The sequence below is a fragment of the Typopeltis vanoorti genome, chromosome 4, assembly GCF_054136105.1.
Source record: "Typopeltis vanoorti isolate ZY-2024b chromosome 4, IOZ_Tvanoo_1.0, whole genome shotgun sequence".
NCBI lineage: Eukaryota > Metazoa > Arthropoda > Arachnida > Uropygi > Thelyphonidae > Typopeltis > Typopeltis vanoorti.
The window spans coordinates 168,877,609-168,901,944 of record NC_143552.1 but is presented as its reverse complement, the minus strand read 5'-3'; the positions used below and the strand labels follow the sequence as shown (position 1 = coordinate 168,901,944).

Sequence of the window (24,336 nt, the reverse complement as noted above, 5' to 3'; positions counted from 1 at the left end):
TAATTTATCGGGAAACGCTACAGTTTCTTCCATGGATACCAACGTAGACATCCTATCTTAAATAAACCTGCCCGAGGAACTGGACTGGAGTAAGGCCTGCATCTTACAGTGCGACCGAGGTGGAGCCCCGTACACCGAAGAAGACATCATAGAAAGCCTCAAATCCAAGGTAAGAGGTTCAGATGTCTGGTACCTCGGTGTCCTCAAATATAATTATATTTTCCTTATTTCCTTTAAGACCATTGCTGTGAAAGAAACGTTTGTAAATTTTAAAGAATTGGATGTATGTAAACGTAAATGCAAAATCCTACCAATATCTAAAAATCGTAAGCTAGATATTATTATACACTGGTTACCCCCCCCCCCCCCCCAAATCCCAAACAGACTTGTGTCAATGCGCTTCGAAAAATTTGGAAAAATCGAATGCATTGAACAAGTCACCAGTAACACCAGGGACAAAGATTGGGCACATATCCTTTCTAACAAAAGAAAAGTAACCATCACCTTGAACGAAAGCACCAAAACTGAAGAAATACCGTATGTCATAAAAGTTCAAAAATGACGGGAATAGTAATCATCCCAGGACGTCCCCCCTGCATGCTTTCGATGCAGGAAGATTGGTCACTTAAGAAAAGAGTGCACTGCTCCGAAATGCGAGCAGTGTAATCGAATAGGCCATAACATGAAAGAATGTCCTGGGCAGACATACGCATCAATGTTAGCCAAACGAACGGCTGCAGACCAGCCAAGTACACAAAATGAGCTGGAAAAAGCAGACGATGTTCAAGAGTACAACTTAAAAGACATGCAACTGAAAAAAGTAAACGAAAAAAATACATCCGAAGATATTAGCAAAAAAATACTCCCAAATAAGCAGCAAGAAGAGGGAACACCGTGTGTAACCTCTGAAGAAAATATATGTAGAGAGGACATTACAGAAGAAAACAAAATGCCGGAAAAGATTAACTGCAAGAAGCAGAAATACCTTGCATAACGTCTCAGGAACAAAACTGCAGAGAAGACATGGCAGGAAAAAAAGAATTTGTCAAGAAGAATGATAAAGAGGATTTTACTATAAGTCCAGAAAATCTGGGTGGAAATGAAAAAAGCCCAAGTGCTTTCACGCCACATAGAAGTAACAAAATGAAATTTACGCCTAATGTAAAATCAAAAAGAGAAATAGATAAAGTAAAATCTCAGAGAGGAAATGTCTGCTGATTTTAAAAATTATGATGAAACCAATTAATATAGTGAGCATTAATTGCAATGGTCTAAACAGTCAGCAGTCACAGAAATTATTAAGAAACATGATACATCAGAACCGCACAGACATTGTAATGCTACAAGACATGAGACTAAACACAGAATCGGAAACAGAAAAAAAAATTTCACAGAAGCCTGCAATGTCATTACTACATCGTTGGCAAGCCAGCACAAGGTAATAGCATTGCAGGATTATCAACACTCATAAGAAAAAAAAGCAACGTACAAATCATATCCCACAGCACCATAATAGAACACAGAGCCCTCGAGGTTGAAGTGGTCTGGGGACATCAAATAGTGTCGTTAATAAACATCTACGGCTCTACCAATCACAACAACAAAAAACACTTCTGGGAAACACTTGGAAATAAAATGCTAAACATAAAAAATATCATAGCAGCCGGGGACATGAACTTTACTGAAAACAATAATATAGACAGGGAAATTAAAAACACTCAACAAAGAACAACTTCACACACATAATACAACGATGTAATATAAAGGACACATTTCGCATACTATACCCTACACGGAGGGAGTATACACATTTTGCCCACACCAATGCCTCACGGCTAGATAGAATATACATAAGCCAGCATATAAAGTCCACTGTTAAGGAAGTTTGCCATACACCACTAAACTTTAGTGACCACCACTTGGTCAAGGCTAAACTGTCCCTTGAGACCTTAGACAGCACATACACTAACAGAAACTACCCGCTGTGGAAACTAAATAACAGTATTATTAACACAGATCAATTTACATCGGAAATTAAACAAATACTAGACAATATAAAAAAAATAACAAATGTAACGGAGGCATGGAACAAATTTAAAATACAAGTAAAAAAAACCCGCCATAAAGATAGGGAAACAAAAAAATACAACACAAACAAAGAAAAAATAAACATAATTAAAGAACTAATGCAGAAATACAACACAGACAGAACACTTCCAGAAAATAAAATAGCCATTAATGCACTCAGAGCAAAACTAAAACAAATTGAAATAAAAGAGGCTGAAGGGGCCTGGGTTCGCGTTAAAATAAAAACAATGGAACAAGATGAAGGAAGGACCAAAGCTGCGTGGCTCTTTGAAGAGCAAAAAAAGCAGAAAGCACAATTTATTAAAATAAAACACGAGTGGGTAGAAATCGAGGGAGATGCAAATCTCCTCCAATTTTTCCACTCACAATACACGAATACATTCTCTGAAAAAGAAAACGACGAAACAGAAACACAAAACTTCTTGACACAACTACCAAGACTCACAGACAAGGAGGCAGAACACATAGACTCACCAATCACGCCAACAGAATGCAAGAAAAATCATAAAATCGCTATCATTACACGAATCTCCAGGACCCGACGGCCTCACTGCGGAGTTTTACAAAGCGTACTACCCCCTGTTTGAGACACTATTTGTGGAAATGCTATCCGAAATACACAATTCGGAGAGCATCCCAGAACATTTCAACCTCGGCTACATAGCATTAATTCCCAAAAAAGAAAGACACAGCAAACAAAGAAGAGACACAAAAGAGAGAGGAATCACACTCCTCAATACAGACCAAAAAATATTAACTAAAATTATTTCCGAAAGAGTGCAGAGACACATAAACCAGATCATATCCAGATCCCAAACCTGCGGAATAAAAGGCCGCAAAATAGAAGACAATATCCTTCAAATTCGATGTATATACGAGCACTACCAGGCAACACAACAACCATGTCTACTGGTAGGTCTCGACATTGAAAAGGCCTTTGACTCAGTGAGTCATCATTACCTACATGAAGTCATCAAAGCTACAGGTTTGGGGAAAAAATTTCAAAATCTGATTTCAAATATTTACACCACAGCAGAGTCTCGCCTAATCATAAACAAGAAACTGTCTACAGTCAAAATTAAATGCTCGGTCAGACAAGGAGACAGTCTCTCTATGATCCTCTTTGGTCTCGCCTTAGAGCCGGTGATACGAGAAATATCTAAGCATCCCGGCATAGCGGGCACTCACATAGGAGGTGAAGGAAAAACAAAAGTGCTCGCCTATGCCGACGATGTAATACTAACCGTAACTACAGCCGAGTCCTTCACACTCGCACACAACATACTCAAAAAATTTGAAAAAGCGTCAGCACTGAAAGTAAACCTTCACAAGTGCCATGCGATGTTCGTCGGCAGGTGGGTAAAAAGGCCTACCATGCCGAACGACATAAAAATAGACAAACACCTACCACTAATGGGGATCGTCATAGGGGAACAAATCCAACACAACACACAATAGGAGCTTGCACATATAAAAATAACCAAGAAAATTACACAGATGAGACACAGACAACTATCACTAACAAGTAAAGCTAAAATATGCAATCAATACCTACTGTCTAAGATATGGTACCTCATGAACAATACCAACTACAACGGTCAAGAGCAGTAGAGAGAATACACAGAGAGTGCGCAAAGTTCATCTGGGGTTCCAAATGCGAACCCATCAGAAGATCCACAATATTCCATGACATTGAGGCGGGAGGACTCGGCTTAATAAACGTACACCTAAAAACTCTAAGTGCGAGAGCAAAACTCATAGAGAGAGCTTACACGGAAGAAAAAGCGTGGAGCGCATATATAATATATTATATGCAGAAGATAATGCCCGACAAAGTAATATGTTCCCTTCCGCGTTCGAGTGGCAAAACACCAAGAATGTTCCACGAGATTGCGGAAGGTTACAACTTCATTAACAAATACACAGGAATAAACGAATTCTTGAAGATGAGACCTAAAGCAGCACACATCAAACTCACGCGCACAGTTATACCACCACCACAACACCGGGAGTTTGAAAGAGGGACATTAAGACTATCAAAGGCACTTAAAAAAGTTTTCAATCTGCCCATAAACCCCAAATTAAAAACCTTCTATTACAAAGTACACCACGCTTGTTTGCCCACCAAAATATGGTGCCCAGCGAAAGGGATCCCTCTTCAAGGCCCCGCCAGATGTCATTTTTGCCTCCCAACCAGAAACACTTTACCACTTAATGATGTGCTGTCCTCACACCTCCCGAATATGGAACACGGTTCAAACATTCATAAAAGACAAACAACCCCTTACAGAACACACATTATACTGGTTAAACGAAGGAAACATTAACAACTAAAGCAATCATTATTATAACAACCATGTACTCGATTTCGACATACAGATGCGACAAAATTTACGGAAGGGAAACAGGACCAGACATACTCAGGAAAATAAACAATATATTAAAAGAAACAATAACAGATACCATAAACAGAAACAAAATAACAAAACACCAATGGCAGCAAGTAGGTCTCATCTCAGAATTCGAAGAACAACTGCAAATCATAGAAATAAAGGACCCACCATAAATTTAAAAAAGAAACATAAAACACATATATACACGATAAAATAAATATACATAAGCAAAAGAAAAGCATATTGCAAACTTTTTCATTAAGCTGTATAACCATTTGTACATTAATTGCTTTATGCTATGATTAGTTGTAGTTCTGTGCATAATATTTGTCAATTATAGAGGTTGTAGTTTATTTTTATGTATCAAAAAATGTCAATGACAGTTTATATAGTGGAAGAAGTTGATGACATTTTGCTGATCAGGTGGGTAACTCAAATATCTGCCAAAATGTAACCCTCTCCTATGTTAAAACAAATACTACATATGTATATAGACATTTGCAATCTGAAAATGATAATAATGAAGCCATAAATCATGTAATGATATGCAAAAACAAGTTTTAGTAATTATATGTTAAGAATATTTATGATATGTAAAATAACTACAATCCAAAATGTTTACAGTCCAAATGTAAAAGTGTCAAGTCAAACATAACAAAGGGCTATAAAGAAATGTCTCCGAAAGAATAATTATATGTATTATAAGTAAAATAGTCATATGCATAGAAGACGTATTATATGTAAAATAGTAATAGGTATATATGTATATGTGCGTATATGTACATACATGTATAAAAATGTATATTTATATATGAATATTGTCAGATTAGTTAACAATATAAAATCCATTGTTGTATATTTTAAAACAAACCTTACATAGGATTAAGGAAATGTGTCTCTTATAGGAATTTCATTATAAAAAGGAAATATGAATTATGGAAATAGAAATGTGATGACTGGTAACTTAAATTCATAATCCAGAATTCCATGGATAGTAAAGTTATGTTACATTAAAAGAAAAATACTGCTCAACTCATGTAAAAAGGACTGTAGGAAGAAGCAGACACTGAGCAGATTATTGATGTTAAAAATAAGGAAAAATAAATTGTACATAATATATATTATTAAGATCAAGAAATGTAAATCAAAATGCCAATTAGAATTAGCATTCTATGTACAAATGTATATATATTTATTTGGATTGTACGTAGATGCTTTATGGTTAATAAAATATACTGTGTAGCTCAGTGGATGTGGCGTTTGCATACCACGGCGCTTGGCCGCACGATGGAAGACTTAATTTCGAGTCTAGTCGGCGATTAGAGGAAATTTTTCCAAGCCTTTTATCGACCGGTTCCGAGTTAGTCGATCTCTGGCACGGGGAAAGCAGGTTTTTCTCCCGGAAACTCGGGTTTTTCGTCACGTAAACTCAAGAAAATCGACCGTAGAACCCACATTATCTCAGACATTAAATACGAGTGTTAGGTTTATGGACCACGAGATGGCGGCACTCGTTCAGCCGTCACTCCTCACTGCGTGCCGCTTAATTTGTGATAGCCTTTGGTCAGCTATCTCTGATTAGGTACCAGTGGAGATTGAACTGCCCACTCAGTCTCCAAAAGTTAGATAGGGCTAAAAAACGGCCTCGCCTACTCCCTATATATACGGGAATAAAAAGGCGTTAGCTGATTTTTTTTATGACGTATGTGATCGATAATGGCCAGTAACGTGGTTGATTTCGGTAGACAATCAGAGATAGGTGGCCAAAGTCTGTCACTAATTATAGGTGCAGCGTTGAAGAGACGAGCAATGTAGTAATTGAGCTCACAGCCAAAAGCCACTCCATGTGACTTGGCTATGGTGGGTATTTGAAATCCGTTATGTATGTTGGTAGCATTTCCAACTTGCATGTCTTGAAAGAGAACATAAAAACGGGCTGTTATGAACATCCAATCCGACTCCTTATGCTCAGCTGTAGAGCCTGTCACACACCCGATGCAATTTATTGTACACAAGAAAGGTCAGCACATTGAAAATCGTGTATGTGGTCCAGGGGACACTGATTCTGATGAATAAAACATTATTTCCTGTGAGTTCAATCACAACATTAATTTGTGTCTCTCGCAAGTTGTTGTTTTAGTTTAATTATTATTATTATTATTATCATTGAAAGAGCCTGTGTAGCTCAGTGGATGTAGCGTTTGCCAACCACGGCGCTTGGCCGCACGAAGGAAGACTTGGTTTCGAGTCTAGTCGGCGACTAGAGGAAATTTTTCTAAGCCTTTTTTCGACCGGTTCCCGAGTTAGTCGATCTCTGGCACGGGCAAGCAGGTTTTTCCTCCTGGAAACTCGGGTTTTTCGTCCTGTAAACTCAAGAAAATCGACCGTAGAACCCACATTATTTCAGACATTAAATATATTGTGTTAGGGTTAAGGACCACGAGATGGCGGCACATTTGAGCCGTCTCTCTTCACTGAGTACCGCTTAATTAGTGATAGCCTTGGGCCATCTATCTCTGATTGGTACCAGTGGAGATTAAACTGCCCACTCAGTCTCCAAAAGTTAGATAGGGCTAAATGGCCTCGCCTACTCCCCGTATACGGGAATAAAAAGGCGTTAGCTGATTTTTTTTTTCATTGTAACACCACATATCCAGCTGGAATGAGTGACGGGGCTGTCGCTGACACCGTCGAAATGTTATTATTCCATTTTATCTGCCTTTAATGTAATCATTCGCTTGTTTTAGGCTCCGCAAGCGCCAAAATTTCTCCTATCGATTTGTGGTGCTAAATCTTTTTTTTTTCGCTGATTTCATCTCCCTATGCCTTCAAAATTCTCAATATAAAATTTGGTCTCATTCCGTTTATTGGTTTTAGCTACAGATCCCTCCAAAGAGGGAAAGTTATTTTATGGCCACCCTGTAAACCCTAGCAAAATCCACATGGTCATGAGGTCTTTTTCTTTCTATGTCCATCTAAATCATCACACCCTGAATTTAAAAAAAAATGAAGTTTTCAAAAGCTATATATTTGGTATCTGACACAAAATACGCACCTCCTTCTGTGGCCGTTTCAGTGATAGAATGCGTCAAAGTTAAAGAAAAAAAGAAAATATTAATTGGTCTTGCCCTCTGTACAGCAATTTTGATTGTAAATTGCTCTGAAATCAGATCAGGACTGTTATCGATTTAACCTGATATTTCCAGGAATTTTGAAAATCTTCTGAATTGTTGTGCATCACTATCTAGTGCAAGACATTCAAGAACTAGTATTAAGCTAGGATTCATACCTCTCTTTCTCATCAAAATTCTCAGCTACACGGAAAGCAATGATTTCTTCTCAACAAGTTGTCACGAATAATAATGCCATATTATTAATTATTATTAACATTTGACCTCCATGGCATCAGGGACTCATATTCTACAAAGCGACTACTTAGCCTGCATTATACTAAGGATGGAACATATCGCTCTTCAATCGGAAAATTTGACTTTAATTCTCGCCATAAAAGAATTCATCTTTATTTTGGGTTTTTCACGTAAAGTCAATTTAAACCATCTCATACCGCAATGTCAAGGTTTTCCTCAAGTAATGTATTTTTTGAACCTCTCATTTCTTTATTCTGACATAGAGGTAAATCGTCCAGAGGATATACACTAAATTTAAGGCAAAAACACAATTTTGAGTGTTAAATTGTATTCTATATTGATAATGTATAGTAGTACAATGTGTAGAAGGATTGAGTAGCATACAGTTAACTGTGTGGTATGTTGATTAAATGCTTCAATTGGTCCTGATTTAAATGTTGCAGTTTGTATAAATTTTGTCCTGTTGATGAAACTATCCACAGGGAATGCAGTTCTTCACATAAATGCAAATAATAGCCTTCACTTCACATTAGATGGTAATAGACTGACTTCTCCAAAGAACATTCTTCTTATTATAATTTTCATGAGTGTCTACTCTAATGGACTCAAACCATCTAATTCTAATATGATTAGGTAGTACTCCAACTATCCGATCCCTTCTCTCCTTCCTAAAAACATTAGTGTATACCATCTACACACGAGTTTAGTTACCTAAGAAGATATGAAGATACTATGAACGATTTTCCCTTTCCTTCCCCTCTTCCTTTCGAAATTGCCCCATTGGCAATGATTCCCTTTTTGAATATTACTTAAGGAAGCAACTTTCTTCCATCTGCAGTAATTGTGGGCATGATTACGACTTCCAGCTGAGCGTATGATGACACTTTTTCTCCGATTTCTTTTCTTGGTATTCAGTATGGCATGTCCATATTAATGGAGTGTTTTATCAGTTTTTACTGCTCTTCCTAAGCCGAGTCACATATCGATGAAAACCAACACTTTATCTTCGAAATCAGTCAGTATTAAGGAATGCTGAAAGGTAAAGGGATGGCCATCAGCGAAGAGAAAGACTTTTCCTTTTCATGAATCTTCTCATCCAATTTCCGCTCACATTCAGATCTGTGCGAATGATACCTCGTTTTGTAGTTACCTCATGCGCTTTGAAATTTAACATATCGTACCAAACACCGCAACCAACTTTACGCAAACCGAACATATACTCAAATAATTTTCCCTCCAATGCAGAAAACATTTCACTGTTATCTCCTCGAAATTCTTTTCTGGACTTATTTGTTTTTTGTAATGCAAATTTCTGTTTATCCTAATATCACACTAAACTCTTTCATTATAAACTCACTCTGTGCTGCATGATTGTCAGGTTTTCCTTCAAAATCAATAACTTTGAATTTAAAAACCACCAGAATAACTTGAACTTTTCTGTATATATGTCTGAAAAATTACCAGTAATATAAAATACTTGAGACACGATATGAACAAACATTCACGAATGATTATGATAAGTGAAAAAGGAGCGCGAGATGGACAGTAATCCTAGGCCAGAGAGATAGTGTAGCTATGAAGAAGTGCATATGATGAGTGCTGTATTAACACGATCACTCTTGAAAGTGATTTACACGTTTACCGTACTGATGGCAGTTCTCATTGCTGTTTGTGTGCCGTTTCAGCATCGTGAAGCCAGCTGAACAGATGCATAGTTTTAACGGCCTGTTAGGTATAACCCATTTAGTAGACGATTATTACCACTTTCATGTGTGCTGCACCCATGTCAGGCTGGTGGACAGCCTCCCTGACCTAAATTTTATGCATAATGTTTATTGCAACTCTTTCGTTAATATTTGACTTGAGATAACATTTGTGACCTGTTTTATTGATATCGAAAATTTCAAAAGATCGAGTGACTCATAAACAAAGGCAAGCCGAGGACTATTCATTTTAAATATGATTCTCTTCAAATGACTTCCAAAATATTTCTACTGCCATAACTATATTCACTATCTATTTCTTAAAGTTTAAACTTTTTTTCATGTACGAGGTATATGGGAAACTTTATTTCTTTTTTCGTAAAATAAAATCAGGGGAGAGAGATCCTCGAGGGCGAATTATATTCTAGTAAATATATTACGCATACCAATAATCCTTTAAAAACAAACAATTTATATTAATAGTTTGGAATAATGCTTACTCCCCACATTGGAGAGGTTTTGCTTGTTGAAACATTTAGACAAACTACGTCAGTATGAAACTACAGTCTGACATCCACGCAACCGAACTGACGTATTTTTTTTACAGTTTCTCAGTTTGCGAAGAGATGTCGTTTGTTACTCTGGGCCTAATTTCATAAATATCTGATTAGCTCATATGTGGTCTTATCAAATCCTTACAAAGAGACAAAATGACTTCCTTATTCTTATATATCAAGTGCGCTTCACCATCGCAATTAACCTCTGAGTTGTATTTGCGACATTTGCAATCTGACCTTTGAACTTTTAATTCATATCTACCAATACGTCAAGATCCTTTGCCTTATCACTTTCTTATAGCATAATTCCGATAAAATAATATGCCGCTGGAAATCACATCACTCCAATGTGCAAGGATGGCCATTTTCATTTTCCCATTCAAGCCTACTGAAATTATTTTCTAAGTGTTGAATATCAGTAGCTTTCCTGATTGCCCAACCTGTCTTCGCATCATCGCAAACAATTGCACATCTGATATTAAACACTGCCTGATGTCGTTAATGTATAGATTGAACTATAATGGCCAAAGGACTGAACCCTAGGGTACACCACTTTTCACCTTAAATGTGACAGATTCACACCCAATGTATACCACTTTCTGATATCTAACCGTCAACCATCCCCAGATCCGAGAGTTTATGTGCCAATCCCATATTTTCCAATTTATGCAAGATCCTTTCGTGTGATATCCTATCAAATGTCTTCGAAAAATCCAACATTATCATCCATTTCCTTTATCCAGCTTGAGAGCAACATTGTTATAGAATATGAACAAATTGCTAAAATATGACCTTCCTTTAGTAAACCCATGCTGCTCCTTGCAGAGTAGAGACTGTTTCTCTACCCATTTCTGTATGCGAGTTATTACCAACTTCTCTAAAATCTTCACTACCATACCAAAGATAGTGATAGGTCGGTAGTTAGAAACATCAGTTTTTACACCACCCTTTTACAATGGAACTATAATACATTCTTCCATGCATGTGATATCATTCCTGAGCTAAGACTCAAATTATACAAACGTGGGACTGGCGTAGCCAGTTCGGCTAAACATTACTTAGCAAACGGGATGATATTCCATCTGTCCCTAATGAAAATTCTTATCATCCTAATAATTCCAATTCAATAAAGGTATACTTTAACATTCATTGTTTCTTTATCTTGCCGCATAACGATAAAATTACTTTGCAGTCAATTTCTTTTAAATATCCGAATTAGCTTTCCCACAATACCGTTTACTTTTCAGATCTGAGCTTTACATGTTTCTTAGCTTCTCTCACTCTTATTCTCACGATGTTCCTTCGATATCATCGTCTTGTGGATCTCTAGCTTAATAAGGTTGCACATCCATTTCACTCTCTACATATCTATTCTTCGAAAACTAGGGATACATTCTGATACCCCTCATTTAAGCATTTTTAAAAAATTCCCATGCATTCTAACATTTTCTCCGTTTAGTAACTGAAACCATGTGGGCAAAGATAATATTCTCCTAAGTTGATATTAATTTCAGCTTTGTAGTTCAACATGTAAACTGTTCTAATTGGAGCATAAGTACAATTAGGTACTTCCCAAGAAAGCACAACATGATCACTGTCACCAACTGGTAGCAGTGGCATTGTGCACCATGTAAATTAGCCACATACTTTCACGTTTTCCTTGAGAAAACTGTCTAGCAATAATTCAATAAATTCCTCTTCTTTCTATCTTATCATGAGATTTCTCATCTACCCGACTAAAGTTTCGATACAAAATTAATAACGGAAAAAACTCACGTACAAAGATTATTTAATAGTATAATTTTCGCCTGTGTGTCACAGGCATCTTCAGTACATTAAGCTCAAATTAAACAATAACTGACAATTCCAAAAAGCGCCACCTAAGTAGCTGGTGTAAGATAACTAAAAAGGTCAATAACTTTCCTAAAAAAAAAAAAAAATCAATACAATAAAAAGTTAGGAAATATTAGCTGATTTGTAAAGTACCATCTCCCATAAAGGGAATAGATGCAAGCCGTCGGATTTGTTTAAGTTAGGAGAATGAAGTAGAGTTTCACATGTTTCTTTATAAAGGCGTTACATGAGAAATTGACTTTTGTGAAGAACTCTTGTCTTTCTCCAATGAACTCTGTGTCTAGTGAAGATGGCATGTTCTGCAAGTCCAGACCTTTCAGGTTTACCCTCCTTGATTCCATTCTTTGTGCAGTGAGGGATCGCTAGCTACTACAGGGAGGGTCTTGGGTTTTTCAGTTACCTCTGATTTAGCTGAGGTGTTTTCTGTTAGTGTAATTCTAGCTATATCTGGTGTTCTTTTGTGGATGTCGTCAAGGGTTTAATGCCAGCGGAATGGTGTCTGTCTTTTCCTTTTCTCTGGCTGATGGAAGGTGATAGTGGCTGAAGAGGATACCATTGTCACTCTAGATGTTTTGGCTACTGTCGTTGGAACAGTAGCTGATATTTTTTATATTGCCCAAGACTGTTTGCGAAAAGGTATTCCCCTCCCCCCCGATACTTTTTAGGAAAGTTGAGGTAAAGCCCATGCACAGTTGCAGGCTATGAATTTAGTAGATCGGTTGTATCCCTGCTCGTTCTTCGACTCTGCACAGAGGACAATGTTGTTTTCTTCTGTTTCAGGGGTGCAGGCACTATCTGGAAATGTACTCGATGTTAACACAATTGAAGCACTAAGCTCGTGGGCAGTCACTTTACAGATGTTCTGTTGAGCCGGAACGCAAGCACTGCCTCTGTACTCCGGTATAGTTTACCATTATCCGGGTTGTTCGATGTTCAAGAGGTTGGTACAGATAAACTCATTTCGATTGTGAAAGTTACTTTACCAGAGTACCATGCAGGGTTTTCCTTGGAGACACTATATTTGATATGGCTCACTTTCTTCCCCATTACCAAAACTTTGGAAGCGTACCTGGTCTCCAGCCTCAAGATATTCTATGGAAAAGTGCTCTATTTTTACTCTTCGTACTTGAGATCGTGCCATAGTTTATAGGATCTCTAGTTGATGTACTTCCTCTGGATGGAGAAGCCCTCAAGAAGTTTCTCTCGAAACTATGTTTTTCATTACTATTAAAAATCGTCATTCCCATAGGGATGAAAGAATAGATGTCAGCTCCTATAGTCTCGATCAGCATTTTTGTGGCAACTCTGGGCTCTTCGCATTGTGGTATCTTCACTACTGTTATCCTGGCTTTTGGTTGGATGGATCTTCTGATTCATCTTTTGGTCTCTGCGCCTTAAAAAAAAAAAAAAAAAAAAAAAAGAGATTAGTCTTACGACTCTGTGTAATCCCGTACCACTGGATGTGCTACCAGCAGAGGTTAATAAGATTAATATATAAATTAAGAATAATATAAATACCATTAGTAATTTTAAACACCTCAGTAACTAACAAACAATAAATACTAAAGTGTTTCAGAGGAAAAAGGGAGCTCCCCTGCCCGAAAACAAACTAATAGCCATTAAGACGAACCAGGTGCACTGAGTAGGGATTAACGATTAACATTTCTGACTCTAAGAGTGAAGCAAAGCAATTTTCATTTTCCCCGCTATCTGACATGGAAACAATGAGTGGAAAGGTTTGTGAGCTACTTGTTCGCCCTTGGCTGACTTGGAGGTTAAAAATCAGAATAGGGAGTTAGGATGGCTTTGGGTCTTTTGTGTGCAGATGCTTTTGTGAAGAACTTTGCTGTTGTAGTTGGGGAAAAGTATAAATGTAGGGGACATCTGTGTCCCGATGGAGCTGCAAGTTCTAACGATCCACGGAGCGTTTAGGATCATAAAGGCATTTATTTTGTAACTCCAGGCTGGAGAAGCATAAGTGAGTATAGGACGGACCATCAGTTTGTAGATAAGCAGTTAGAATCTGGTGTTAATTTACTGTTCCTATTGATTAGAGGATAGAGTTGAGCAAGGCTTTTGATGCCTTTGCACACAGCCTTGATATGAGAGTTGAAAGTTAGCCTTCTGTCTAGTAGTACACCGAGGTATTTGACTTCTGTGTCCCAAGGGATTTTTTGTTGAATAGGAGGATGTCCCCTTTGAGAAGCACCGGTCTTCTGGTGAATAGCATGGCTATGCTCTTCTGGGGGTTTATTTGTAGTCTCCATTTGGAGAACCACTTCTCAATCTGTAGTATGTTTTCTTTTAGTTTTTATGGCAATCTATGGTTTTAGAGATCTGGTTAATATTGCTGTATCATTTGCGTAGAGGGCCATGATGGTTGACAATGGATTGTGTGGGATATCAGCCATGTATATGGAAAACAGAATCGGAGCTAGTAATGATCCTTGTGGGACTCCAGCCATGAGACCTTTCTGGGCTGATACTACACCTTTGATCTTGATTTGCAGTTGCCTGTCAGATAGGTATCATTTAATTAGTTGTACCATTTCCAGTGGTATTCCAGCTGAGATCATTTTGTGTAGTAGTCCGAAATGCCAGATTTTATCAAATACATGGCTATGTCAAGGAAGACAGTCCCAGTGCATTGGTGCCAGTTATATCCAATGGAGATATATTCCACTGATATGTGTATCTGTTGGGTGGTGTTATGGTACTGGCAAAATCCAAACTGTTCTTTAGGGAGAATGTTTAGGTTGTGTAAATGGTTGGAGTCTGGTGAGTATAACGTTTTCTGCGGTCTTACCCAAGTTTGAGATGAGGCTAATGGGCCGATAATTTTGAGGTACCATGGATATTTTCGGGTCTTATGGATTGGGATTATATCTGCCACTTGCCAACTGGAAGGGAAATGTTTGAAACGGAGGATGGAGATTATTATATTGGTTAGTATACAATGGCTAGTCGAGGCAGCAACTTCATTACTTTGTTGGTGATGCCATCTAGACCAGGAGCCTTCTTGTTCTTTAATTTCTTGATTATGTCATTGTATTTCCGCTGGGGAAGTGTGTGTAATTTGTTTAGAACAGGATTCAGAGGGTTTTAATGAACATCTGATGTGTCGATGGATCTTGAAGGCATGATTGAAGTCTAGATGTTCATATCAGGATTTACATTGCTCATCTAAGTTTTCAGCAATTGCATTTGGTTTATCTGCATCAGAGTAAGTAAGACCTAATTCCGACTGGAGTGGGGGAAGGGTTGTGCTTTTGTTTTTGATGTTTCTTATCAGTTTCAATATGGAGTGATTATCAGGAGTGACAGAAGTCGATCTTTTTTTCCCAGAGTTGACTTCTATGTGTTTTAAGGTCTTTTCTCACCTCAGAGTTTAGTCTATTCAGGATTCGCTTGTCTTGTGGTACACGGGTATTATGAAACATTTTCCTTGCATTATTTTTCTCCTTGATTAGGCTCATGATGTCGTCTGATAGGTGGTTGGGCCAGAGGGCAGTTGTGGCAGCAGCGACTGTCATGAGGGCTGTATTAATTTGTTGGGTAAGATCTTTAACAGCTGTTTCAATTTCCTCTTTAGATTTTACAAGTGGTACAGGACCTATATATTTTGGAAGTACTTTGGATAATTTATCCCAAGATATGAGTGTGTGTGTGTGGGGGGGATGGGACAGTTTTTCTTGGTTTCCCAACTGTAGCAGTATAGGATTATGGTCAAATGAAAGGTCATTTAGTGTCATCAAACTGTGCTGGAGTTTCAAATTCTGCAGTATGACTATGTCCAAGACATCAGCAGTGCCATGTGTGTTGAGACGGGTAGGTTCAGTGGGACCTTTCACGATCGCGTAGTTTGATCCTATATAGTTGGCGAGTGAATGGCCATTTCCATTGGTAGTTCGACTGTTCCAGGCAGGGTGTTTGACATTAAGTCCCCAGCAATGATGACAGGCTCTTCGAAGCACAGAATGGCAACCAAATCCGAAGGAAGTAAAGATTTTATTTGAGGATTGTAAGCTGCTTAGATTTTTAGTCTACCAACCAAGCTCGTGAGAACCTCCACGCCTGTAACCTCAAGAATGGTGGAAGTTGGCATGTTTACAGTGTGGTGACTGATGTAGTTCTTTATGAAAATGGCCGTGCCTCCGCCAGTGTAGCCTAAGATGTCAGTTCTATATATATGTGATATCCTTTGATTCTGGGGAAGTCCGCCCATCTCAGAAGCATCTCACTTATCAAGATGATGATGTCTTTTGGTGAATTCCTGGATCTCCAACATTTTGTTTCTGAGGCCATTTGCATTCCATGCAACTATCTTTAGGTAATATGGGGTGTTTTGTGTCTATTCACGAGAGAGTGCAGCTAAGATAGACTGGGCTTCGTGCAGAAATCTTTTTGTGGAGTCCAATGATGGGTTTGCCTCCAAAAAATCCTGTAGCATAATTGTAAGAGAAGCATTAGTAGCTGCTAGATTTGGGGATGATCTCGGGTGGATCTGGCCTTACATAGCTTTTGATGAGTGGGCAACATCAGCATAGGATCTTATCTATTGTTGATGACAGGTTGTTTGAAGGGCCTCAGGTTGCAATAATGGAACCCTGTCACTGTTTTTGAAACATTATGAGACTATGGAGTTGTAGTTGTTGTTGTTGATCGCGAACTGGTAGAGGAAATATTTTGGTTGTTAAATTCTGTCAGTCTGTTTTAGGATATTTAATAAATCGTCTGTAGTTGGCTGAGTGGGGCAACCACAGTTGGCACACTTAGCCGGAGTGGATTTTGGCTTGGTGCAGGTGTTTGTGGGGGTGGCTCTGCCCACATTTTAGACATTCGAAATCCGCTCTACACAGTTTCTGTGCATGCAAACTTCTGACAGCAGTGGCATTGTCCTGATGATGCCGTTTTTCTTAAGGGCTCTGAGCTAATCTTGAGGTCAAAGACCATTGTCAGGTGGTAAATATTTTTGCAGGCCTAATGAATTTCTACCAAGACCAGTGGCATCAGAGTTTTATCTGCTCTGACTATTCTGCTATCTTTAACAGATGTAAGTCTTGGGATCTGAGATCTTCAGCTATTTCTTCTGTGGATGTGTCCTCGGAAATACCTCTAAGCACCACCCTTCAGGTTTTTCTCCGAGCTCAAGGAGAAAGTATGGTATTTCACATCTTTTGAGTTTATTTCATTGGTTAGTCTTCTGTAGTCCATTACTGTGGTCGGTGGATTTTAATGCCATGGTCTGTTTTTGGCCATTTTGTAGGATATCTGCAGTTTCGACATGGTAGTCCTTTGGTTGCCCACCTGTGCTTTTCATGAAGAATGACGGGGGCACCTTCTCTTTGGCATAGGCAGTGGAGTCTGAATCTGGACTGTCTCCTTCCATTTCCTTATCTTTGGGTGGATCTATGGTTGTTCCGCGCTTCTTGAGCGTGTGGACCTCCTCGAACCTGAGGGAGCAGAGTTTGCCGAGTGCAACTGCTCCTTCATTTTATCGGTGTCATCACCTGTGACGACTGCGGGGGGAAACGTATCGTAAAGTTTACTTTTCCAGGCCAGTTGTTGCTGAGTACTTCACCTAGTCTGATGAATTCGCGATACACTTTCTCAAATATCGTCTCATCTATTTGATTTTCCATGTCTGTATGTGTATATTAACTTCAAATATCAGAGAGCGGGAAAAAAAATAGAAACACGCTTACCGTGCAGTTGTAATTCGCCGGTGTCTTCGCGATGCTCTGAACTTTTCGGGTCAAATCACTAGCATAAATGTCGGAATCTCTAAAGCTCATCAGCGACAAGTGTTTTGCAAGATCCAGTTCAAATGTAGTCACTCTATCTTGATCACTATCACCTTCCTTCACCGTAATCGTAATCGCACTCCAATCCGCGTCCAATCAATCTAATCGCCTCCTCCGTAATCCACTGAGTAGGGATATCACGTTCCTTCAGTTTATACCAGCTATAAGCACGTGACTCATTTCATGGCATGGTGCACCATGCTGACTGGGGTTATATATATATATATATATATGAGACTTATATTTATATATATATATATATATATATATATATATATATATATATATATATATATATATATATATAAAGTCTATATATATATATATATATATATATATATATATAAAGTCTCATTTGGAAACAACCATTGGCAACATATATATATATACTGTATATATATGTTGCCAATGGTTGTTTCCAAATGAGACATTTGAAACTTTTTTGTTGTTGTTGTTTAAACTACAGCGCCTTTTTACTCTCATTTTGTTAAGAAATGTACATATTTACTTGGGTATCAATCTTTTAACTGCCCTATGATCAACTTCGGCAAATGTATACATTTTTCGAAATAAATAAATAGCATGGAAAAAAAAAAAAAAGACTGTTGTGCAATTTATTATTTGTATTCCTCTTGACCTGTAGGTTGTGTTCGAGTAATTTGTGTGGGATTGGTGTAATTAGTTGAAAGTTTGGTTTGTTTGTCGTGTTTTCGATATCCTGCAATAAATTATTGAAAATTCTCTCTGTCTAGAGATACTCTAAACACATGTTATTCTAAAGATTACGCTGATGATCTCTAGAGGTATTGATATGATTCATATTATAGTGACAGTTTCGCTAACAGCTATTATGCTAGGCGTTTGGTAATACTCTTTGACTTCTTGGTTATGGGATTTGAGATCTATTAAGGATTACGGTAATACGAATATTTATGCTCGTCAGTTATACTGAATTTTTTAGTGTGTGTATTCATCATGATAGTCAAAGCGGGAGTTGCTCATTCAGATTCTGTGTCAAGGAAAGTTGCTAATTTAACCATCGTCTGCTTGTTGATCGACGAAGTAGTTCAAGAAAGCATCGATGTACTATAAAACTTATGAGTGTGTACAGAATGACACTGCGGATATCCATTATTTTATACAAATGTTTCTCATTTTGCGGAATTAATGCAAATTTTATGTGTTTATTGATAATGAAGTAAATCCTGAGCATATTGAGAAAATGCCTTTCAAAAAAAAGAACAAAGCAGGTAAAGTTTTCCCTGTAAGGGTTACAACTATGGACGCAGAGCTTGAATTCGATTTAGATGTAAGTACATAATTTTTGCTATTTTCATGTTAGTTGCGATGATCATCACAACTGTTTTTAATTAGTGCAATTACAATACATGTGATTAGTATCGTGAATTTTACCGGTATGTCCAAACAACCCATCATACACACATGTGATCTCACTTTATCCCCTGAAATTTTATCATGGGGTAGCCTTCTGCAATACTCAGTTCCCTTTCCCTGCCCACCAAATGATTGATTTTTCTTGTTGCATGCTAATAGTTTCTCATCATTCTCGCCCCAAATACATAACATTATACTTTTGTTGAAGATATATATTAATAACGGGTCAACCCAAAGGCGTTCTTGTGCACATGGTGGGAAACTTTTCTGTTTCAAACACTGGATGTCATACATGTCTTTAAAGATATTTACTCTCATTGTGGCCCTTCATACTACTTCTGGCAACATATCCTACGCATGCAAAAAATCTGCTCCCTCACTCTTAGTTCTGCACTTGCCCAGCTTTCAAGGAATGATCTGTCATTACCTTTTTCCTCCAATCGCAGTTGGAAAATTTTATCCAATCAACTTATTTTTGTAACAAGTCAAGTCCCCCCCCCCCGATACTCTTTTGTTTGCTGAACTCTGAAACTCAGGCACTCTTAATCTATTCTTCAAGCAATAGAACCATCATTTGTGATATCATCGTAGCTGTCTGCTGCTCTACTTTCTCTACTATTCCCATCTCCCTGAAACCACCGTTAGACATAATTTAAATAATATTTTTGTCTAGATTAAAAAAAATCAATAACAGATAATGCTGTATATTTTATTATTATTATTACATGACATCTCTAAGGAGTCCAAAGACTCGAGGGAAAGCATCTACTCTACAACTTTCCGTCTCCACCACTCAATCCCCAAACTACAGCGAATTGCATCATCTACACCAAAGCCATCTGTTTCCCACCACCACTCGTATTTTCACAGACAATCACAAACATCCATGCCCAGCAGGATTGGAACCCACAACATTTCACCTGGAGAGCAGATCCACTAACCACTCGGCCAACCAGGCTGGCAAATTATTCACAAATTATTATTTTTTTTTTTTTATTGTACATAGGATGTAAAAAAATGATCATCACATCAACCTTATTGAGTCAGCTGAATTATTGTGGAAATTCAATTTATCTAACACCATATTTATTATATTGATCCTTAAACACCTTAACTTGCTCATCAGGCATAAAATATTATTATTATTTAGGCCTCCAAGGAGTCAAAAGAGTCATCGCGGGAGGTCCTTCCTAGGAAACACAAGTCTATCAAGACTCAACGCGGGCGGTCCCTCCTAGGAAACATAAAGTCTTTCATACCACTCTCTGACCGATCTCGCTCTCACCACTCTATCAGGCAATGCATTCCACGGTTCAACTACCCTCCATGCAAAGAAACCACTCCTCACCCTCTTGCTCACAGTTTTCTTTCGTAACTTCCAGGGATGGCCCCTTGTCATCGCTCCATCCAGCTTTTCCAAGCAAAAGAACTCCCCAGTGTCCACCTTCTAACTGCCTCTCAACAGTTTAAAAGTCTCAATCATATCACCTCTCCTTCTTCTATCCACCAAACTCTGCAGTCCACATTCCCTCAGCCGATCCTCATAACTAACATTGTACAGTCCTGAAACTGTCTTTGTTATCTGCCTCCATACCCATTTCACAGTTAATTTATCCCCTTCAAATCCTGGAGACCAAATCTGAGAACAATAGTCTAAGTGTGACTTGGACAATTGCATTATTGCAGCAATCCTTTGTGTTACCTTCACCACCTATGCAATATGTCCCTTGAATTTCAGGTTTCTATCAATGATCAACTCCAGATCTCTTGTCTCCCCTACTTCCTCCAGTATATCTCCAATAGAGTATGCAGCGTCCCATCAATATGTCCCAAACCTCAAGACCTTACATTTAGCTGCATAAAACAGACTACTCCACCATTCATTTGCCCATCTGTCTAGTTTATTCAAATCCTCCTGCATGACTACCACATCTGCACTATTACTAATAACCCTTCCCAGCTTCACATCATCCGCAAACAACTGAACATCCCCTTGCAATCCACTGACAGTGTCATTGATATAAAGGTTAAACAATATAGGTCCCAGTACTGAGCCCTGTGGGACCCCACTTGTAACCCTCTGCCTCCTTGAAACTGCCCCACCATACACAACTCTCTGATACCTATCGGACAGCCATTCCTGAATCAAGTTGACCAACCTGACATCCAAACCCATGTGCAGCAACTTAAATATCAGCTCATCATGTGGCACCCTGTCAAATGCCTTTGCTAAATCCAAGAAAATGGCAGTATATGCCTTTCCCTCATCTACTGCTCTTGTAACTTTATTTTAAAAGGCTAGCATATTAGTAAAACAAGAGTGCCCCCCTCACAAATCCATTTTGATTCTCACAGATAACATTACCCTCATCTGCCCAATGTTGTATATGGTCCCTAACTAATTTCTCCAAGATCTTAATAACTACTGATGACACACAAACTAGCCTATAATTAGGCACTTACAGTCTACTACTGTCCTTATGCAATGGCACTATCTTACCTTCCTTTCATTCCCTGAGCACCTTTCCTGTAGGCAGACTTTCATTGAAAAGCCAGGTCAAAGGAGCTGTCAGTTCCTTAGCACATTCTCTCAAAACTCGTGGTGAAATACCATCCAGTCCAACAGATATACTGGTATCCAGAGTACTCAGTATTTGGAACACACTCTCCTCCTGCACCTCTAAACCTCGAACCTGCCCTATCCCTCTAGTATTAAAATTTACTCTCCAGGATGAAATACACCAATAAAGTATTCATTGAACAATTCCTCTATGTCCTCTGCATCAGTCATTCTCTTCCCATTTTTATCCCACAATGTCATTCTTCCACAATCATTTCTCCTCCTACGGCCACATAGCTAAAAAATTCCCTAGGATTTTCTTTGGATCTTTGGGCCAATCTCTTCTCATATTTGAGTTTCACCATCCTTATCATACTAGTCACTCTCCTGGCCTGTGACTTATATTCTTCATTCATCTGCTTTTCACCTGTCTCTTTATATCTCTTCCATAGCCTCTTTTTCACATGCAGCTCCTGTTTAATATTGTTTGTCGTCCACTTTACTCTAAATTGTGTCCTCTTCTTCACTTGTGGAATACAGCTTATTATTGCTGCTAACAAATATTCCTTCACAATTTCCCAAGTATTAATGATATCCTGGCTTTCCAATCTGCATTTTGGTGTAATGCATTCCACTCACCCACAGCTCTTCATGTAAAGAATCTTCTCCTCATACTTCTCTTCTCCACCTTTAGACAACTTTCAGGAACCTTCCACTTTTTTATAATCTCTGCTGTGTTAATCCACTAAAATTGCTCATTGCAAGACAATTGACTAGTATAGTAGAAAAAGGCAAAATCTGATTATGAGAGAAAATTAGGTAAATATGCCAAAATATATCCAAAAGAGTTTTTTTCATCATGTAGCAAGTAAAAGGAAGAATGATTATGGAAGGATGACTATAATAAATGACGATGGGAGAAAGGTGACAGAAGCAAAATAAATAGTTGAGTTGCTGAGTTATCACTTTGCAGTGTGTCTCCCAACTCTTTGGAAATACCCATGTAATAATAATAATAATAGATCATGCATTCACAGGGTAAGAGATTTTATTTGAATTAAACAACTAACTTATAAGTAACTTTTTCCAGTAAAAGAAATAATTATAGAAAGAGGTTGGGGGAATGCTAAACTGTAGAGTTTGGTGGGTAGGCAGAAAAGAGATGATGTGATAAAGACATCACCTCTTTTCTAATGCATGACATCTACCATCTTCTGTGGATCTCCTGTTCTGTAGCAGCATCTGATAATATACAGTGGTATCTCGCTAATCCGAATTAATAAAATCCGTGCTCGTTCGGATTAGCGAATTTTCCCCAAGAGACAACAATAACTAGCATTTAAGACAAAAATAATCAGATTCTAATGTTACATCAATTTAATTCTGTAAATAAATGAAGTAACTGATAGAAAAAAAACTACTCTGCTGTAATGTAAAACTTAAAAAAATAATACAGCACACAAGTTTATTTTAGTTAAAAATTTAGTTTGTATGTACCTGTATTGTTTAGGATTCTGATTTAATAAATTTGCATAGCTTAGTACATAACTTAAATTGCATAAAAAATATCACTTGTACACAACACAAAAAAAATTTCACAAAATAACACAACATTTTTTTTTATTTCTTTATAAAAAAGTCACTGATTTTCTTTTGCTTCTTGGAAGCTGAACTTTTTTCAAATGCTCCTGCTGCATTGGCAATAAAATTTTGTGGAATGATGTATCATTCTGCTTAGACTATTCTGTACACACTAAAACTATCAACTGCCTCTTCGTGTCTTACTTTTTTTTCTTCGAGTTCTTTATCATCGTCTTCTAATTCATTCTGTAGTGTCACATTTATAATTTCAGCATCTGATTTGATTTCAAATTCACTTTCGGTTCTATCTGTAATCCATTCCGTAACATGTTGCAATTTCACAAACATTTTGTTTGTGAAATTGCAACATGTGGAATTATATTTTTAACCAAATTATGCACGTTTTGAATTTCCTCTTTTTGTATATCACCGTAGTTATCTTGGTAAATTCTAGAAGGCCATAGTTTTTTCCATGACGCTCGAATTGCTTCAGGTTTGACAGCTTCCCAAGCAAACTTGAACACACAATAAATCAAAATATAATATAATAGGAATAGAAGTTCTGGGTACAGCATTTTTCGGCAGGATAGGAAGGGAAAGCGTGGTGGCGGAGTACTGCTTATGATAAGTGACGACCCATGTCCTCTAAGAGTGGAGGCTTTGGAAGGCTGTGACACTAATGATTTTGAAAGCATATGGTGTGAGGTGGAGGTGGGCAAGACATGATATTTAGTGTGGTGTTGCTACAGACCAAGCAGCACAGAGAGTGGGGGGCCAGGAGATGTTGAGACAGTTGAGCATGGCAAGTGCAAGAAGAACGATTGTTATGGGAGATTTTAACTACAGCAGTATAAATTGGGGAGAGGAAGATGCATGTAGCAATAAGGAAATGGAATTTCTAGAATTCTTGAGGGACAAATGTCTTAGGCAACATGTAACAGAGGGAACAAGAGGTTCAAGAATTTTGGAGTTGGTTATAGCATCAGAAGAGTTGATAATAACTGAGATGACATCTCTCCCACCAGTTGGAGAG

The 24,336-nt window shown here is 38.0% G+C and overlaps 1 protein-coding gene across 3 annotated transcripts in view; it reads left to right on the top strand.

Moving 5' to 3' along the window:
- The first annotated feature begins 18,421 nt into the window (after window positions 1–18,421).
- Mer (ezrin/radixin/moesin family protein merlin) overlaps window positions 18,422–24,336 on the top strand; it is a 488,739-nt gene continuing 482,824 nt past the window's right edge. For all 3 annotated transcript variants that reach the window (XR_016548261.1, XR_016548262.1, XM_090392086.1), the window contains exon 1: window positions 18,422–19,076. Coding sequence is in view for 1 of the 3 variants with exons in the window: in XM_090392086.1 (XP_090248212.1) it covers window positions 18,990–19,076 (87 nt within the window). In the remaining 2 variants the exon portion in view is untranslated. The remainder of the gene's footprint in view (window positions 19,077–24,336) is intronic.